The following is a 19,056-nucleotide window of genomic DNA, read 5'->3' on the forward strand; positions in this document are numbered from 1 at the left end:
CAGTTTTCTCCACGCCTCATCGTCTTCTCTCTTAGGCCCAAATATCCTCCTCAACACCCGATTCTCAAACACCTGCAATCTGTGTTCCTCCCTCTGAGTGAGAGACCATCTTTCACACCCATACAAAACAACAGGTAAAATTATTGTTTTGTATATTTTAATTTTCAGGTTTTTAGAAATCAGACGGGAAGACAAAATATTTTGAACTGAGAAGTAGAAAGCATTTCCAGAATTTAATCTCCTCCTAACTTCCTCATGAGTGTCATTTTGATGTTAAACGCACACTACATTTCTAAAAAACTCTCAAGACCGATAATCATCAAATATCTTTAGAATCATGAGACGCTTTCGTGTTTCTACGCAACGCGCACGAATTTTTCCCGTGTATTTCCTTTTCGAAGCTGTAAGTTGTGGTACGTCCCACAATTGTCTATTGTACCCGCGACGCAAATTGTCTACAAATGTGGATCCTTCCAAAAGGGGAGACTCGGTTAACACTGCAGATACGTTCACAGTTTAGTGTTGCAATAAGAGAGCCTGTGACTGGCCTCAGATTTGTGTAGGACGTCCCCACACACACATATGACTGAATTCTTAATGGAAACAAATTAATTCTTTGTAACTGACGAACGTCGGCCAATTGTGGGAGTCGCCAACACAGAGGTGAGTGTTTAAAGCGTCTAGCCAAGCAGGGCGCCAACATTTCTCTCAAACAGATTTTGTTCCATTTTGGTAGGGCTGATGTCGTGTTGATGGCGAAGTATCAGGGGTGTGTCACTGGGACAATGATGAATCAGAAAAAAAGTTAACAGTAGGCGTGTGTGATTCATCTACTGTCAGGAAGTCTGATAATACACGGCTTAATTACCTCTTGGCATTAAAATATAGCACCTTATGTGTGACTCCACTGAACAGAGTCCTTTTTGTTAAGCTGATAGTCGTTCAATATTTAAACAAAATCTACAGCTTTTATGGAACCCGATGGCTCATTATCGAATAAACAAGGATCCGCCACTGGTCCCTGAGCCAAATGAATCCACTCCCCCCCCCCTTAATATAAATGTGGTTGTTGCTTCCCGACCATAATTTTGTATGCATTTCTCAGGTCCCCCCCTGTGCGCGCCAGTATCCCACAGATGTGTACTGCAAACCCGAATCTACAAAACTTCATGGCAAATGCAAATTATCTTCTTTGTATTACAAATCTAAAACTTCTTGACGATGGTGAAGAGTCAATTGAATAAAAATTTCCTTGGATATTATCCATCGTCTAGTAAAATATTAAATATAAAACGTAAAACGACGTTTCGGAGATGGGACTTTATCTCCGTCTTCAGGTTGCTACACAGTTGAGCCCACTAGATAGAGCTAATCCCTATCTCCGGACGGATTAGCTCTATCTAGTGGGCCCAACTGAGTAGGAACCTGAAGACGGAGATAGAGTCCCATCTCCGAAACGTCGTTTTACGTTTTATATTTACTAGACGATGGATAATATCCAAGAAAATTTTTATTCAATTGACTCTTTGTATTCCGTTTGACATCAACAGGGCTAATTTTTTAAAATTAAAATGTGCATTTCTCCTCCGCAGATTTCCGCGACTGTGTTACAATGTAACACTTCGCTTTTCGCGGATAAGCCGCGTCGAATTTTAAATTTTTTCCCCCAATGTTTCGACAAGCATTTTAGTTGGCATCTTCAGGACGAATAAAACATTCGTCGCGGCTCGTTCCCGAAAGCCTTACATTAAAGTGTGCTGCGTCCAGGTGGAACTGTCATCTGCTGTTCTTGTGTCAATGTGCCAGTTTACAGATGCACGGTAAAGTTAGATTTTTAAGCCATGTAATGCAGAAGTTATGTTTTAGCGACACAAACCAAATTTAAATTAACACGATAACTTACAGTGAAGCAACCAATACTAAATTTTATTCAGATCAGTGAACGTACCTTTGAAGATGGATTCTAATGGCTGAGAGACCGCTCATAATAAGTTCTTTTTTTTTTTTTTTTTTTTTTTTTTTGAAAAATTTGGAACGACTAATTGGCTATCCAACGCAATGTTAATGACCACGTCATCCATATTACCTCGTTCCTTATTTAAAAGAAAATTTGTTTCAACCAAAGTTTTAAAACCGCGAATCATCAAGGCATAATGCCGTCCCCAGAAACCAATACATTCCGCGTTTCCTTAATTTGTCTACTTTTCCAGCGTTTACATTCAATCAGACTTTCGCCCCGTCAAATGGGGTCGACCTACAAAGCTTCACGGCTACTGTCTCAAGCTACGGTCTGCGTTCGATGCCCGGCAGGTAAACAGACTTTCTCTCCTCGTCCAGACCCTGTCTGGGTCCCACCCATTTGGTTCGCGTGGTAAATTGGTCAAAGCGTGATCCGTCTAATGCCAAAGGTAAGAATGCGTGGAGTTATATGTCCATTTCCCCACACGTCTTCACGGATTACTTCTTACGCGGAGGTAAACGTGCCTTGACTCTAATGGCCTCAGCCCAAACCATGCGTCTGTTTATGCCTGCAATACGTATTTATGGATTCACTACAAACTTTAACTCAAACATTCTAGTAGTAGTAATTAACATAATTCCTCCAGTTTCCAGTTCCAGCATCCTCTGGAGACAGGTCATATACAAACATACATTTCCAAGGTTTTTCCACAACAACATGTATCAAAGATACTCTGATACGCTCACTATCATATTAGTGACGCTATATAACCCTTGCATTTGGAAAGGCGTCGTTAAATTAATAACAAAGGTCCTTAGTATGTCCTGCGCTGTGAATATACTGCACACGGACGTTTGCTGTGGAAGATATTTGAACAGAAATGAATAACCCGAGACTCACCAATTTCATCTCCGTGCCCCATCGAAGACAGGGCGTGCAGAAGTTCAGCTGACAACACGGTCGGAATGCCTTTCAGTCTCCCCATCGCGAGCACGACGAAACACAACCAGCAGCAGCCTCAATCAGACATCAAATAGATTCAACCTTCTTACATAATCTCTGCTAGCAAAGACTTTACTTTCAGAAGATAACACACTAATAAGTCGGTTAGTCCGAATGTGACCTTCGCTGTTTGTGTACGCAGATATTTTTAAGGAAAGTTTCATTTTTCAGATCCCAAAGGGTTTTTTTTTAATAAAAAGAGGTTTAGAGAGAGTTAAAACGCTTAGTACACAGAGTTACCTTGAACTACTCACTACAAACAGTTTTCTCATATCGTGAATTATATTATTAAGATAGTGCAGAATACTTCTTGAGAATCTAATAGTTGCCCAGATCGTCAGTAAATTATTTACCTTATTTAACGTAAACATTCTTTACAGTTTTAACATGAATCCGTCAGTAATTCCATTTTTCCTGAGCCAGATTAAATCCTATTTCTTTAAAAAAAAACAATTTTTAATATGGTACGAATATGTTGATTGGATTGAGCCGGCTACTGTTTCAGTGATGAGTTTCTATAAACGCTGAAGTGAATCTGAGGGTTTATAAAATGAGACAATTTCTGGTCCTCTGAGAAAATATCAACTCTTCAAGAAAGTCCCATCAGAACGGAGTTAATTTACGTTCTGAAATCAAAGCTTTTTTGTTCACACGGGGCAGCTGAAGTCACGTGTTTCCATTCTTATTAGAAAATTTCATATCAGCAATTATGATATCGATTACGGCAATGTTAGCTTTTCAGCAGTATAATGTGAAGACTCGAGAAACAAACAAGATAATGCGCTTGGTAACAGCGCGCATGCGATGTTTTATAAACCCAGTCTGATTAATCTTCTTATTTGTTGTTTACGTAAGGCTACTTACAGATTCCGATAATAAAACAAAAACGAATTGCAAACAGGAACTACACAATTTGTACACATCACAAAACAGTCTTAGTGGACAGGTACTCATATAAACTTAGGAGAGATTGGCGAGACGTATAGCACGCATTCGAGAAGCCAGTCGCCTTCTTAATCCCTTTAGTCAGAACCTAAAATCTGACCCGGACACTGGGGGGGGGGGAGGTTTAAAATACAAGGAAAACTGTAAGGTCAAACGTCGTTCGTGTTGATAACGAAATTTTGAGATAAAATTGTTAATTTCAGGAAGTAGATTACAGACAAATTACGAATTGTTCGAAATCCAAATTATTGCAAAGCCATTGATGAGTTAACTTTGAATTTCAATCCAGAACTTTGTGGTTTTATGGTTGTAAAGATTTTTAAACGCATACAATGTCCAAAAACTGTTTTAATTACGCGAAAAAACAGAAAAGGGGTACCGAAACTGTGTTAATAATATTGATTTCCCATTTCACTCATATAAGAATGCAATAATAGGTAATGTTTACAGCCAGTTCGACTCTCAAGTCGAAATATCCGTCCGAAGCCACAAATGCTCACCGACTTAACATCGACCTTGAGCTAGGATCAAATATTTTGTTTGCCAACACAAGTAGCACCAAAACTTGCAACTGGTTTAAATAACAATCTATATAAATCAAATTTTAAGAATCGTAGGTCCACATGCAACATTTCTCCTGCAGCCTACATATGAAAAAAGCAATTTCATTCTAATCGTCCGATTGACTTGGATCATGGGTTCGAATACCGTTCAGAGAAATTTGTCTTCGTCTTTATGTTATGTTGTACTGCTAATACATTTTAAAGTGAAAAATGTATGTGTGTGTGTGTGTGTGTGTGTGTGTGTGTGTGGTGATTGCCCTGATGAAGGAGGCAGTAAGCACCTCCGAAACGTCAGCCAATTTGTACCAGACTACATGACGCAAAATCCCAGAAGACAGCTGTCTCCTTCGTTACACAAACCAAGAACAAATGTGAAACATTTTAACCCATGAGACCCCTTCTATTAATAAATACATTAATGAAGTCGTGACGTACCACGAACCATCACAGAGTGCGTGAAATCAAAGAAGCCACAAGCTCCAATGTCCTGTCTAGATCCACGACAGTCACCAAAAGCATTTGTACCGAATACAGACGTCATGTTTGTTGTTCAAAAAGTAGAAAGAAAATCTTACGCAAAGGAGAAACAAATATTATTTCTGACGACCCCAGAGGAGGAACTAGAAATTACATAAACCTGACCATTTTAAAGACAGAAATACGGACGCTTTGTAACATCCGGATACTCTGTAGGGACAAGGTGGTATAAATACAGTCTCACGTTCCAAAATATTGTCAAGTTCGTAAGAAAAATCATGCAAAAACACTGCAGACGAAATTTCACCTTGTATTGAACGTTAGTGACATAAGATACTTTTCATAAGATAGTGTAGCTGCGTCATATTGTGACTTATTGAATTCAAAATTAAATTATTTGATTATTCCGTCAAATCAAAATGTATTTAAAATAAGATAATTAAAATAATTAAAATATCATTCTGTGTTCCAATTGTAAATCGATTATTCGATATGGAACACAGAATGATATTTTAATTATTTTAATTATCTTATTTTAAATACATTTTGATTTGACGGAATAACCGAATAATTTAATTTTAATTTAATAAGATACTTTGTTTTCAGAACTTGTTGACCTATAGTCGACCAGATTATCAAGAACCCTCCACCGCCCCCCCCCCATGCCGTAAGATTCATTACCACGTTTACAACAGCCCTCAAATCTGAGACCATGGAGTCCACACCTTCCATTTTAATATTATCCTCCTATCGCTCCAGGGCCTACCCACCCTCCTATACGCGGAAACCCGTTTTTATTCCCGGGATAAACCGGCCGGGGAACGTGGAGCTATACCTCCACTCGCCCGTACGCGGTGCTTAGTTAAATATAAGAGACTTTACCTTCGTTTGCTCAGTGTCGTGGAGTATATGACACATAACCTTACCATGCGTGTACTTTGGACGTAACCAGTAATGGTCTGAGTTGAGAACAGACCCATAAAGGACCAAGGTCTCTTTCAAAACACATATTGTTGCGTACAGCAGCTGGTACGACTACCGATCGCTGTAGCCGTCTACCCCGACAATTATCGTACACACGCACATGGCTTACGTTTCAAACCAGTTCGGTTGTAACCACGTCGACTTCGTGTTGTTGAGTTCTTAAATTCTGGTCGTAAAAGTTCGATTTTTAGTGGAATTTTGAACTTTTACGTCAGGTCAAAACTTCCCCCGATTACCACACCGAGCAATGTTTGTTGGTTTAAGTGTCTTGGATTTCAAGCAGACTCTGATGCTAAGTCATTATCACCTTATTCTGATGTTCCTTTCATCTATTTCCGGTTTATTTCGTAATACATCGGCATTTTAATGTGGGTACTAAAAACCATGACAAACCTAAGTGACTACAACCGCATTTTGGATTAAGATCTGAACCTGTGACCTCCCAAGTACGAAGAAGGAATGCTAACCATGTGACAGCGACTGATATTGACCTGTCGACGTTTCAGAGGTCCCTGCCGCCTCCATTATCAGGGCGATAATACGAACTAACAGAAGTATACAGAAAAGGTTATAATGAAGACCTTTAAAAATTTGTCATCATCACAAAATAATATTGCACTAATCGGTGATTAAATCAAGAACGATCAGTAGGGCGAAATGGAGAACGAAAAATGTATAAAAAAATTTTGGTCGGGAAATGGCGGGCTCCATGGAATACAGAAATGAAATCTTCCAGTTACATTAAAGGCGGTAAGTTTATTTATTGTCAGGCGTCACAAATAATGTCTCCTCTTTGCTGTTATTTTATTTGAAAATGTCGTCGGTTTGTTTACATCATTGTTGCTTCCAACAGCTGTCAGTTCCGTTCGTTATCAACCGTTAATTTATGTGCGCGCAACAATAAACGTCGCCATTGTAGGGATTACCAGGCAAAGTTATTCATTCGCGCTCAGTGTTTGTACGCAGAAGAGGCGAATACACGCAGTTTGGTCAATTTCTGTAACAAGTGACGCCGGATGTGGTTGTAATTTGCAGATAGAAGTATGGACCGTTTACGAGGTACGTTATTTTAATGTAATTTATTATATAATTTCCGCATTTCTCATTGGTTGACAGTGTTGCTCGTTCCCAATGTCACCGTAAGACACATCGAATCCTACTCAACGTCTCTGTTTCTAAGATGTTTAAGCAATTTATAATCTGAGTTCAAATCTCGGCCCGGAGACCGGCTATCCTCTCTAAGATTCCCCATGGTTTTCCTCATTCTCTCCAGACAGATTCCGGAATAGTACATACACTAATCAGGCTACGACCGCTTCCTTCCATATCCCTTACAATTCATTATTCGGTAATCATACTATAATTCGATGCAAAAGATGCTGTACAAGTGACTAATTAGATCAGATACACGGGTCACAACCTGGTGTTATTAACGTGCGTGAAAACATCGGTCCTCATGGGTCAATGCATGTCTTCTGGATAATGATCCTCTTCGACTGTCACAGATTAAGCCCTGAGGCAGTTTCCTTCCAGAATTAATTTTCTGCTTTAAACAGGACGACACAATACATACATGAATAGTAATTATAATAATATTAATAACAATACATTTAAAGAATACGAAAATATATCCTCTAACGCAAGGGTTCTCAACCTTTCTCAGGTGTGGGACTGCACTCACCTTGCTTACAGCTTCGAGGCCCTCAAGGTCATAAGCGAGGATAATCATTATTATTAAACCATGACAATTTATTGAAATCGATACGAAGTCATCGTAAACAGTCATTAGTGAGGATCGTGGCAGCTTTGTTTGCTTCAGTAATCCATTAGCTTCTGGTTTGATGTCTGTTGTTTCCGCTGGGGTGTCAGTAAGACGCGTCTTAGTTCTTAACTTGGCGTTCTTAAGACGAACAGTTACTAAATCTAAAACTTCTTTACGATGGTGAAGAGTCATTTGAATAAAAATTTCCTTGGATATTATCCATCGTCTAGTAAAATATAAAACGTAAAACGACGTTTCGGAGATGGGACTTTATCTCCGAAACGTCGTTTTACGTTTTATATTTTATATTTTACTAGACGATGGATAATATCCAAGGAAATTTTTATTCAAATGAACAGTTACTGTAAAATACGGACATGTTAATGTGTCAAAAGCTGGTTTAAATGCAGTTAAAAATTTCGCTCTTTGCCACAATTTAACAACAGGAACGCGTACAAAGACCCCCATCCCAGAATGAAGTACTATTAGCAGGTTCATTTGACCTAATCCGATGATGTGGTTTTGGTACAAGGGTTGAAATTTGGCTCATTTTAAGGAACACAGGCTGACTGACACAAGAGAGAGAGAGAAGGAGGAAATTGGTGGGGGGAGAAGTGATAGACACTTCGATTTCATTAGAAGGTCCCCAGGCAATGCCCGCTCGTCCTTCTGTTAAGGATAAAGTAAGAGTGAAGACGTTAATGCGATAATTGGCAGAAAAGACGGAATTTTGAAATTTTGTATAAGAGAAAGCTGAGGCTATTAATCTGGAAGTTTAGTACATAATTTAGAAGTTTCTACTGAGGGGGGTTGGGGGTAAATTTTGACGGCGTTAAGGGGTGGTAAATTTTGATTAATATAAATCGGGAGGGCTGCATGAGAAGCTTGTAGCGGCGACTTGGAGCTTCGGAACCATCTCAGCATTTGCTAGGCTGACGGTCGTCTAAATAATATTTATTAATTCAGTCCGTACCGCAAAGAAAGCACATCTCTTCACCATTACAGTGATCAAGTGGTTAACGCTGTTTAAGGAAATGGTCGCTGTTTATTCTGTGAATCATACGAGGTCGATAAAAAACAAAAGTAGACTCGCTGAATGCTGAAGCAGGTGGTCTTTAAATGTTTAATTGATTCCTGACGTAACAAGACTTGGATCCGGCGACCGCCCTGTGACTGCGAAGAACAGTAACCTGTCAGACAGGTGGAAACATACCGAACCAACCCAAAACATTCCTGTGTAAGACCACCTACATGAAACTCACGGTGCATTCCACCAGCTCAGACCTCACATGAAATCAATCACCAGATTGCGGAATTTGAAAAGTGCGTTTTTCAACTTTTTATTTAACTTTTACGTGCGATGGGGGGTGATGAGACTGTGTCTGTGTGCAACTGGGCCGCTGGCGGACACTTTGTCCAAGCCTCAGATGATAAGTGCGCGAATGTGGAGCAGCGGTGCTATGATCCTGACAGGGGAAACCCGAAGGTCACCTAGAAGGGCGTGTTCCATTGCCAATAATTACGAATTCGAGTTCAAAATAATTCTTGAACCAAGTAGAATTTCAGATTCTCACTGCGGAGATGGCTGTCTTATGGGTCGCAGAAGTTTACCGACGTTTCAGAGGTCTCATATCCCTGATAATGGAGGCAGCAAGAACCTCCGAAACGTTGGTGAACTTCTTCGCCTAAATCTTCCACCGTTACGTAATTGCAGACGACAGGAAATATATTGTAAGAGTGATTAAACATTTTCTGGGTCTGTCCCGGATACACAGAGCTTACAATGAGACGTGTAAGTTAAGGGGAGTCACCGAGAACTGAACTTTTCAGTGTGCAATCGATTCCAATACGGAAACCTTGTATCATGAAACAGCCCGCCCATGGATTATGTCAGACGTCTTGCCTCTGACGTCCACGATTGTGATGTTTTCCTGTAGGAAACAGGGTTTGGTACTAGATTTATGTATCGAAGCATAAAACAGGTTAAACCATTTTGAAATTTCGTAAAAAAATAAAACAATATTCGAACTGCGTAAACTACTTCAGACGTTATTAAACAGCTGATCACGTATTCATTATGTGGGAACTATAGTTAACTTAATTCGCCTACAAGTACACGAAGATGAATGTCTTCTGTGTTCTTGGGTGGGCGGGAACCTACGGCTTTTTGGGCAGCTGGGATTGAACTCAGGACCTACAGGTCTATCGTGTTTTTTTGTTACATTACTGAAATGATTGAACTTACTGCATGGAGCCGAGTCCTTTTCGAGAAGCCAACAGTAGCTCGGCCACTCAATAAATTCCCATTTCATGGAACACGAAGGTTCATCACCGTGTTCACAAGAGCGCGCTACTGGTCCTTATCCCGAGGCAGATGAATCCAGTCCATATCACCCCATCCTATTTATCTAAGATGCATTTTAATATTATCCTCCGACCTACCTTCTGGTTTGCCCACCAGAAGCTTGTACACAATTGTCTTCTCTCCCATGCGGTCTACATGCCCTGCCCATCCCGTCCTCCTTGACTTGATCGGAGTAATTTGGCGAGAAGTACATCTTATGAACCTCCTCATTATGCAACTTTCTCCAGCATCCGCGGTCCAAATATTCTCCTCACCACCCCGTGATATGACTGAACTACAGAATTGCGACCAGTGCACTGTGCAGTGTCGTCATACCAGTGGCTGGGAATTTCTGCGACAGCGAAGGCTGGCGAAACACATCGCAACATTTACAAGTCGGAGAAATCACTTCGCCCAGGTAGACAGACGCAATTCGCCCCCCCCCCCCCCCCCCCCCCCCTGACACGGACTCGCCTGACCTCGGCCTACTTTTCGTGGCGACGGAACTGTTGTTGGACGGTCACTAATATCTAGACGTCCGGTTGTTATGTTTAGGTATCCAGTCTCAAAAAGAAAAATACCGCGGTTTTATTATTAATAACAACTACAAGAGACATGGAATCCCGCATTGTTCTTCGCTCGTCCACAATCTGTGACCTCTCTTCCTGCCTTCATCTTGCTTTTCTTGAAATTTCGCCGTGTTTTCCTTGTTAGGGCGAACATATTGGACTGGATCAATTAAAACATAATGAATCCGCGTGTAATTTATCTCAATTGTCTCAAGCACTTTATTTGACTTTACTCGAAGACGGGTGGCCACGGTGGTCTAGCGGTTATAACGCTGGCCTTGTAATCCTGGGGTCTCGGGTTCGATTCCCGGCGGTGCCCGAATTTATAACTTGTGTCGGGCAAGGCCGTGGTCTAGGCAACACGGAGTTTTCCTCCGTGGCATCCCAACAATTACTCCATTCACACACAGAAGAAGGCAATGGCAAACCACTTCTGGATCATCTGCCAAGAACGTATATGAACAGGTCCCAGTCCGAGAAAAGGATGGAAGGATCCTGTTCATATGGACCTGTCGTCACACAGAACACTAAGAATAATAATTAAAAACAAACTCGAAGACGAAGTGAATGCAGGATCTAATGGATATTTGTTTCCGTTTCTTATTTGCCCATATCAGGTGTCTTGACCTATCAACTGAGCCAGTGCAGTCTTTCTTATCGACTCGCGTACGAGTTTTGCGAAGAGTTTGAAATGTTCTTTGAGTGTCATGATGAAAATTACTATCCCATCCGCGGAAATTGTAAAATCTACCACCGCGTAGTTTTACTGACCCAACCCCATCATTTTGACTCTACGGATTTCAAAATCAACGCCTTTCACGGTGTGTAACTCAGAAAATACACGGGAATTTACGTGTTCCCCCGTTTTACGCGCTTTTAACTTACGCGGCGATTTGCAAGGAACGCAACCCCCGCGTATAACGAGATTCACCTGAAATTGTATAAATGTATGCGGGCCACGCAAAAGAGCATCGGTGGACTGCGGATTGTGAGACCCTCATACGAAGTGGATATTGAAATACGGGAAGGGGGTTAGAATCTTCTCGCGACGACTCCACAAATCTCGTCCTGAGATGCCTTCCTCTGGTAACTAACTAACAGCGTTTCCTTCCTATTGAAGACGTGGGGAACATTGCCCAACGCCCTCCTGAAGACTTCCTTCTTTTACGGTGAAATGTAACAAAGTGTGCGACATTCAGATGAAATCGTGAATGTAGAATTCCTAAGCGGTGAATCATTTTTTTACGCGGTGCTTCCACGGTTTGAAAGGAGACTGGATGTGGGGGGAGGGGGAGGGGGGGGAGTGGTCATAAATTATTCATGCGTTGAGCCAAAGCGAGATAAGTTTTCACATATACACGCTACGACTTAATCGTTCTTGGCGAGCACAAACACAGCGGCTCGTCAAGGAAAGAAAGTAGTGCGATGTATATTCTGGGGCATGACACAGGATCTTGTGTGGGAGAAATATTAATAGCCGTAATTGGATTTCCTTATCTCTTCATGTCCTGTTATTGGCTCAGATGGCAGTCAAATTCAAAGCTGCAAGGTAGCGAGAGAAAAATGTTGACTTTGCCACTTTCAGTGACTCAGTGCGCGACCTTTGGCCCAGTGTTACGTTTCGAACTCTTTACATGAAGTAAATACCATGTAATTGAGTGTATTCATTCTCCCTTCCGTGATATGTCCATGTTCTGATTCAAAACCGAACAGATTCCGACAAACCCACTCATCAGCTGTCTTCAATATGGATTCTTGTTAAGAGTAGTACATCTACTGCTCATTATCTTGACGACGTAAAGTAATCGGGGCGAACGTGTGCGTTCCACGTGCGTTAAAAGTATAAATCTAGGGGTTAAGAGGGGTGGAAGCATATAAAGCCCATACTAAAAACATTTCCCATTGGCAGTACTCCGTATCTCGCTGTCTCCGTTCTTAGGTCGGTAATGTCTTTGGATTACGTAGTACATGCGTTTTGTTTCCCCTCTTAACAGCAATCTAGCGACGTGAGCGAAACGCACAGTTTGGTCCCGGGAACTGAACGAATATTTATCAGATGTAGTATCCTTACTGTTGACTACCATCGGTCAGTAAATCTGTATAAAACAAATGAATGGTTCGTCATCGTGAAATGTTTTTTTAAGAACTTCTTGCAGTAACAGTGAGTAGCCAGTTTAACCCATCCGTTGTGCAACAGAAAAGAATCCTTGAAAAAAAAAAAGTTGTCAGTGGAACGACGGTTCCGGAGAATTTGACGTAAATACGTCTATACGGAAAGGAAGTTTATATATTGGCTTTATTCTAAATATTTCCTTTATACATGCTTTACAATTGAGTAAAGTTTGATTAAGACATTGCTTATTTAACTTAAATTAGTTACGCTTAAGATGGGTCTGTGGTAGATGAATGTAATGTAAGGTAATGTAATGTTTTATAGGTAACAACAATGCCGAGTAAACACGACATTTCCTAGGTAACAACAATGCCGAGTAAACACGACATTTCCTAGGTAACAACAATGCCGAGTAAACACGACATTTCCTAGGTAACCAGGTTACACTTTTCCGTTTCCCTTTTCGCCGAATGACCCTTCAATATAGACGTATTTACGTCAAAAAACAGTGTCTTCATCCGCGTGTCTAGGAAACTTTAACGAGCTAACTGCGTTTCTAGAGAACTTGAACAGGAATTTTCTGCTGTGTTGAGAAAAGCTGCAGTTTTATATTTGTAAATTAAGCCACCCGCACCGGGTCTTAGCAAGAGACCACCTTCATCCTCGCTTCGCATATCAAAATGGCCCCATACAAGCCACCGTTTCTATGCTGACCTCTTCATTTTCCGCTGTCCCAAAATTCCATGGTTAATTCGTGGAGGTGGGAACGTTTATGGTCCCACCTGCTTAAACTATTAGTATTTATGGGTTAAGTAAATTTTCTGCTGGTTCTAGTAACAATATGACAGCTAGTGAATGTGCATTACGACTGCAGTGCACGGGTTTATTGTTAAACGGATGACTGAAGTTCTTGGGAGGTGGTTCAAACGCCTATGGATCACCTACTAGAAAATTTTAACAAGCGTTCGTCTCGTGATTTCAAGAGCAAATGTTTCGAAGTTATTTCCTTTCATCCTGAGAGAGAGAAAGAGAGAGAGAGAGAGAGAGAGAGAGAGGAAAACTGCATTTCGTGATAGTTCTTTGTGTTGGTGATGAAGAAAAAAAATCAAGTTAAAAATACTTCTCTTTCTTGAATTACGCAGAATTTTCAAAACTTTTACTTTTCATGCTCGGTTCGTTATTAATTTTAATGTTCATTGATTTGAAATATGAAGTTAAAACGTAATATGCATAAAAAATATGGGATGCATTCGCAAGATCGGTTGATCACGAAGCTAATCTGCTGAGAAACAGTACGCCTTAGTTAAGTCACTTCACGGCCTACCTTGAGAAGCTGACAGTCGCTCATATAATCACGCCTGTAATGAGCCCGGAAGAATTATATTGTTTTTTCCCCCCCAGAAAATCTCGCCACTGACACCTAGCCTAAAACACATAAATCCGCTTCACATTTCCATACCCAGTATCTTTGTTATCCATTTTAATATTATCCTACAAGAATGTCAATGTCTCTCTCGAGTGGCATCTTCCTCTAAGGTTTTCCCGCTTAAAATTTTGTATTCATTTTCATCTCTAGCGTGTTAAGAATACGAACTATGGATCTCCACCCTGTTATCACTTTTTTTGATTTTGGTCCAGATATTCTCCTTAGTATCCCGTTATAAAAAAATCTTCTTCCCTTCTTGTAAGATCAGCACAGCGTGTCACATAAATAAATATCCCATGTAAATGAGTCTGGTCAGTCCGATGAAGTAACAGCTCGGTGGACGCCCTGTGTTCAAGTCCCGGAAACCAAGTCAGGCGATGTCCGGCGTACGTGGGGCCTCCACGCCCATGGACGGTGATTTAGCGCAGATGGAAATTTGCTCTTATCTGTCTAGTGATGCGACGAAAGACTTCAAATGGTTGTCATGCATTGGACGCCTTTGTCTTTCACGGCTGAGACTGCATTGCGAAGGCAGATTGAAGCAGTACATCATTATCGGCACGGAATAAGTCCACTGCGGAAACACAGAGAACTGAAAATAACACTTCCTGTCCCCGAGACGGGATAGAGGACGGAGGGTGGTGAGTGTTAGCTGAAAGGTGGGGAAAAGGTGACATTTCCACTGTCTTCGACTTCCTTTCTTTATGAAGATGAAAATGCTCCATTGATGATCTCACGAAGGTTCGAAGCTGAAAATTCATCTTCGTCTGGCGTCGAGGTTAAGATCGAGTTGAGATTTTCCTCTACTTCATGAAGTGGTGATGAACTACAGGGCACTTAAACGTCCACCTTTTAAGCTACTCTGTGTTGATGCAGAGGAACCATGACAGCCGAGCACGTGTTCTGAAAAGTTTAAATGCTAGGGCTCTTGTGAACACGGCAATGAACACTGGAACAGCTAAGCAGATGTCAGCTTCTCACGAAGGACTCTTCTCCACGGGGTTGCTTAAGGTTATTTTAAGTGTTCACGGGATAGCACAGAGCGCCCTGGGGGCTTAAGTGTACCGATGACTTAGCAACATCTCATCCATTCACGATTAATCTTAATGTTATCTCGACTTTTTCCATCTGCATGACAAGCCCATTGTAATCCTCCAAATATCACTACGCGACGCGTGTGCATCACAGAGTTCATTCTTATGTATCGTCATGAAGTGATCACGTACTGCCTTCTTCAGGACACTTTCCAAATGCCTGCAGTCGGTTGCGTCCATTGATGGAGATGCGATGGGATCGTTAGGAGGATGTTTTAAGAGGCCGTCATCGTTAACTTACATCCTCCCGCGTTACTGCTACGTCATCATTATTGCACGGTCTTCTGAAATTCCTTCCGATGATGTCATTATTTCGTTCGGTTCCGTGACTATTACGACACCGGACGGCGCCCTTGCAAAACCAAAGTAGAAGAATCGAGTCGAATTTTATTGTTTTACGACGTTTCGACCAATATTTCATTTGCCATCTTCAGTGGGGGAAAATGTAGTCATTGATTTTATCACGAATGGCCGTCATCCAACGAAATAAGGGGAAGGGGTGAAAGTTACCGTTCCAGACAGGATTTGCATGCAGATGTTGGTCTTCTGTCCTGAAGATGGAGGCTGTATGTTCCTCCGAAACGCTAGAGTTACATCCCTCAAGACCAACGTCGACATCATCATTGTAACTTAGGTGGTTTCGCCTTCGGAGGATTCATTTCAAAGAGGGGGGTGGGGTGGGGGGTTACGGGTGTTTATTTGTGAGAAGTGAAAACAATGGAAATTTGTTTTACAATGAAATTCCTCCCGAGTGGAGCACGTAATTGGAGAAAAAGCCGGAATGTCGAGATTCGAACATCGGCCCAGAGGAGAGCAGGAAGGCTTTTCGGCACGTGCAGATGTGGCCTAACTGTGCTCCATCCAGCGAGGGTCCCCGAGTCAAACTTCACGGTGGCACCCCATTCCTACCATACGCGAGGGCTGTCGGCGCCGGAATGACATGTTATCACCACCACGCCAGTGGAGCACTCCGGGTGACGTCACCCGCTGACTGGAAGCCTTCTCGCTTTACGAAGAACTCGAGGAGAGACGACGATATGCCAAACGAAGGGTAGAGAAGCACAGGTGGTCATCGCTATGCCTAGGGTGGGGGGGGGGGGGGGGCGCCGACTTGAAGGGGTTGGAGGGGTAAAGTGGAAGGGGGTTGGGAAAAGGGGGCAAAGTTGTTATAGTAAAAAGAATGAATGGGAAGCCCCTCCCCTCTTATGTCGGAACCTCCCAGTGACGGAGCAGAAGAAGTCAGCCTGATTGGCCAATCTTGGAAAAGCCCGACAATTGACAGGAGAGAGAGAGGTACATTCGTCATCTTGTAGTGTTCGCTGTTTCTCTCCGTCTGTAAACCCACGTGGGATGGTAGGATACTGGTGGAGGGGGGTGTGTTGGAGGTGGGAGGGGAGGCAGGCAATGCACAAAGTCACTACACTTCTTGCGGGTCAACTTTTATAAATGTGGCGGGCACGGCGTCAGAGCCACAGTTGACGACAGAACTAGTGGACACAGGTATGATTAAGTGTGTGCAGTAGGAGCCACAGCTCCCACCAAGTATTATCGTGTGCGCGTAAGAAAACACTCACGTGCTGTATTTATTACTAATTTATTCGATAATTTATTGTATTTATATCTGATATCAGTATTAAGCTTCGCGTTCTGTAACTTCGAACATCAGTGAGGATGACGTTAAGAAGGCACGCTGAGCAAGAAGACACGGGAAGTAACTGCGACCACGCCTTCAACGAGACGACGGAGACGGGACACGTGGTTGGTTTGCTGGACCGCGACCAGAGGACGGCTTTGTCGAGAGCGAAGTTCGACGACATGAGAGCGGTGTTCGTATCACAACCTTCGTCTCCGCGATGTAGTTGCAATGGCACCACCGCGCGTCGGCCAAATCTGCAGCCCCAAATTTCCCGAACACGAAGCCATAAAATCAAACGCCATCTTGTACGAAGAACGTTACACAGTAAGTAATAAATCTGCAGTAGGTCCCTCGTCCGCTCGGGGACTTTCGGTGTTCGTTTTCGAAAGGTAAATTTTTTTTTTTTTAAATATGACTGAAAATGTGACCGGGACTTGGGGTGGGTGACGACCTTCCGAATTTGACACTCGTGTGACGAAAATGTCTGTCGTCGGCGATGAAGAACCGGGTTTCGGCCCGGTGCTACGCAAATCGGTGATCATGTCTTGTCATCTGACCAGACCATATTTGTTTATAATCCGCCTGTCCTAATATTATCATCAGATTCTGAACTGGTCGCGTGGTTCCAGTCACTTAGAGCCGGTAGTCACGTGTGCGCGCGTCTGGTGGACACTGCCCAGATCCCCTTGCAGCCGAGATAAGTGACATTCACTCGTATACTCATAAGGTTCCCAGGCAATGCCCGCTCGTCCTTCCGGCACGGACAGAATATGAGTGAAGGCGGGATTTGTATTTTTATTTTAGTGAAATTATAATTTGGAAAGAAGTTTGGTAAATTTAATGGTCTCTGGAGTAAGGGAAATAATTTTGATTAATTTAAATCGGGACGACCGCGTGAGAAGCATCTCTACATTTGTTTAAAGACAGGAAAATCTGTGTTGAGGTGACCTGTCGCAGGACCTTCCGGATGCAACCCACACTGACGACTATCCAACAGTCCGGGAAACAGAAGTCGTCTAAATAATATTTAAGAATTCAGACCGTACCGCGAAGAAAACACTACACTTCACCATTACAAAGATCATCTGGTTAACGCTGTTTAAGAAATAATAGATTTTTATTCTGAGAATCGTAGGAAATTCGTAAATACAAAATAAAAAGTTTCTGAAGATCTGCTTTGTTACTGTCAACTGCTAATGTAGCTCACGTTTGACGCATAAATGACCTTGTGACAAGTACCACGGTGATCGCGGGCTGCAAGGCTCTGATGAATACGCGTGGGGGAGGCGATATTGACCGAAGGAAATTTCGTTTGTTTGAACCGCGCTGGGCTCGTGCGGAAAGGGAGGGAACCAGGACGCTGTTCCTCGGACGGCAACTTCCAAGAACGGGGAGCCATAGGGAAGGATTTCTTTCTTTGGACGAAGCAGCATGAGCGCAATTTAATCTTTTGCCGATAATTCACTGATGCCAATTAAAAAGGCGCTTCTACGATGGGACGTCGAAGGTGTTGTTAAGTGACGCGCGATATAATTCCTGTGGAACAGGAAATATCATTAACGTTTCCCCCGAGGAAAAAATAAACAGAATTGCTGAATGACTTCCGCGTGTATTCGTTATGAATGAACATTTCCTCTTTTCTAAGAAAAAATAAAATAAAAGACTTTCGCTATCCGTGAGCAGGTCTTCGATATCTTGGGATGTTTTATATATAACTGGCATTAAAATCAGGTGAACATGGCGATGTTCGTCTTCTGAAAGTTTCTCTTACCCATGTTGATTTGTACGTAGATACAAACCTTTCGGAGGAACATGCTGCCTCCATCTTGAGGCATTACAACCCATAAGACGGACATCGACGTGAGAAACTCAAATTTCATAAAGAAACTTCTGTCAAAGATACATCCAGAGAGCGTCACATGTCACGGAACCAGGGAAAATTGTTATGAACTCCATACTTTAGATTCGTGTAAATTAGATTAATTTAATTTTAAAAAAATATCAAAAATTATGTGATGTTTCACGGTAAGTTCTTCGCTGTAAACGAAGCAAACAAGCATTTTTATTTATTTTAACAGAAGAAAAAATATTTTACAATCGGCTAAGAAGTCACAAATTTAAAATCTCTGTGTTCTGGGATGTATGATCACGGCCTACGTTTCAGAAGAGCTCACTGCCTCT

General features: G+C 42.0%; 2 protein-coding genes across 4 annotated transcripts in view; one reads left to right on the top strand and one right to left on the bottom strand.

The window, feature by feature from the left end:
• LOC110837680 (fucose mutarotase) overlaps positions 1-19,056 on the bottom strand; it is a 220,189-nt gene that overhangs the window by 73,841 nt on the left and 127,292 nt on the right. Inside the window, exon 1 of one of the 2 annotated variants that reach the window (XM_022080090.2) lies at positions 2,861-3,021. The exons of the other annotated variant lie outside the window; for it this stretch is intronic. Within the exon in view, the coding sequence (XP_021935782.1) occupies positions 2,861-2,945 (85 nt within the window). The 5' untranslated portion in view covers positions 2,946-3,021. Of the gene's footprint in view, positions 1-2,860; positions 3,022-19,056 lie in introns of those variants that run through there. 2 annotated transcript variants of the gene reach the window in all.
• Positions 6,890-19,056, top strand: part of LOC110837681 (uncharacterized) — a 43,366-nt gene continuing 31,199 nt past the window's right edge. Inside the window, exons 1-2 of one of the 2 annotated variants that reach the window (XM_022080091.2) lie at positions 6,898-6,990; positions 16,871-17,199. In XM_022080091.2, coding sequence (XP_021935783.1) covers positions 16,911-17,199 — 289 coding nt within the window. In that variant the 5' untranslated portion in view covers positions 6,898-6,990; positions 16,871-16,910. Of the gene's footprint in view, positions 6,991-16,870; positions 17,200-19,056 lie in introns of both variants that reach the window. The other variant, XM_087344643.1, reaches the window with a different exon arrangement.

The sequence above is a fragment of the Zootermopsis nevadensis genome, unplaced genomic scaffold (assembly GCF_977971745.1).
Source record: "Zootermopsis nevadensis isolate Lab colony 2312 unplaced genomic scaffold, Znev_1.0 Znev_ptg000008l, whole genome shotgun sequence".
In the NCBI taxonomy this organism is placed as follows: Eukaryota; Metazoa; Arthropoda; class Insecta; order Blattodea; family Termopsidae; genus Zootermopsis; species Zootermopsis nevadensis.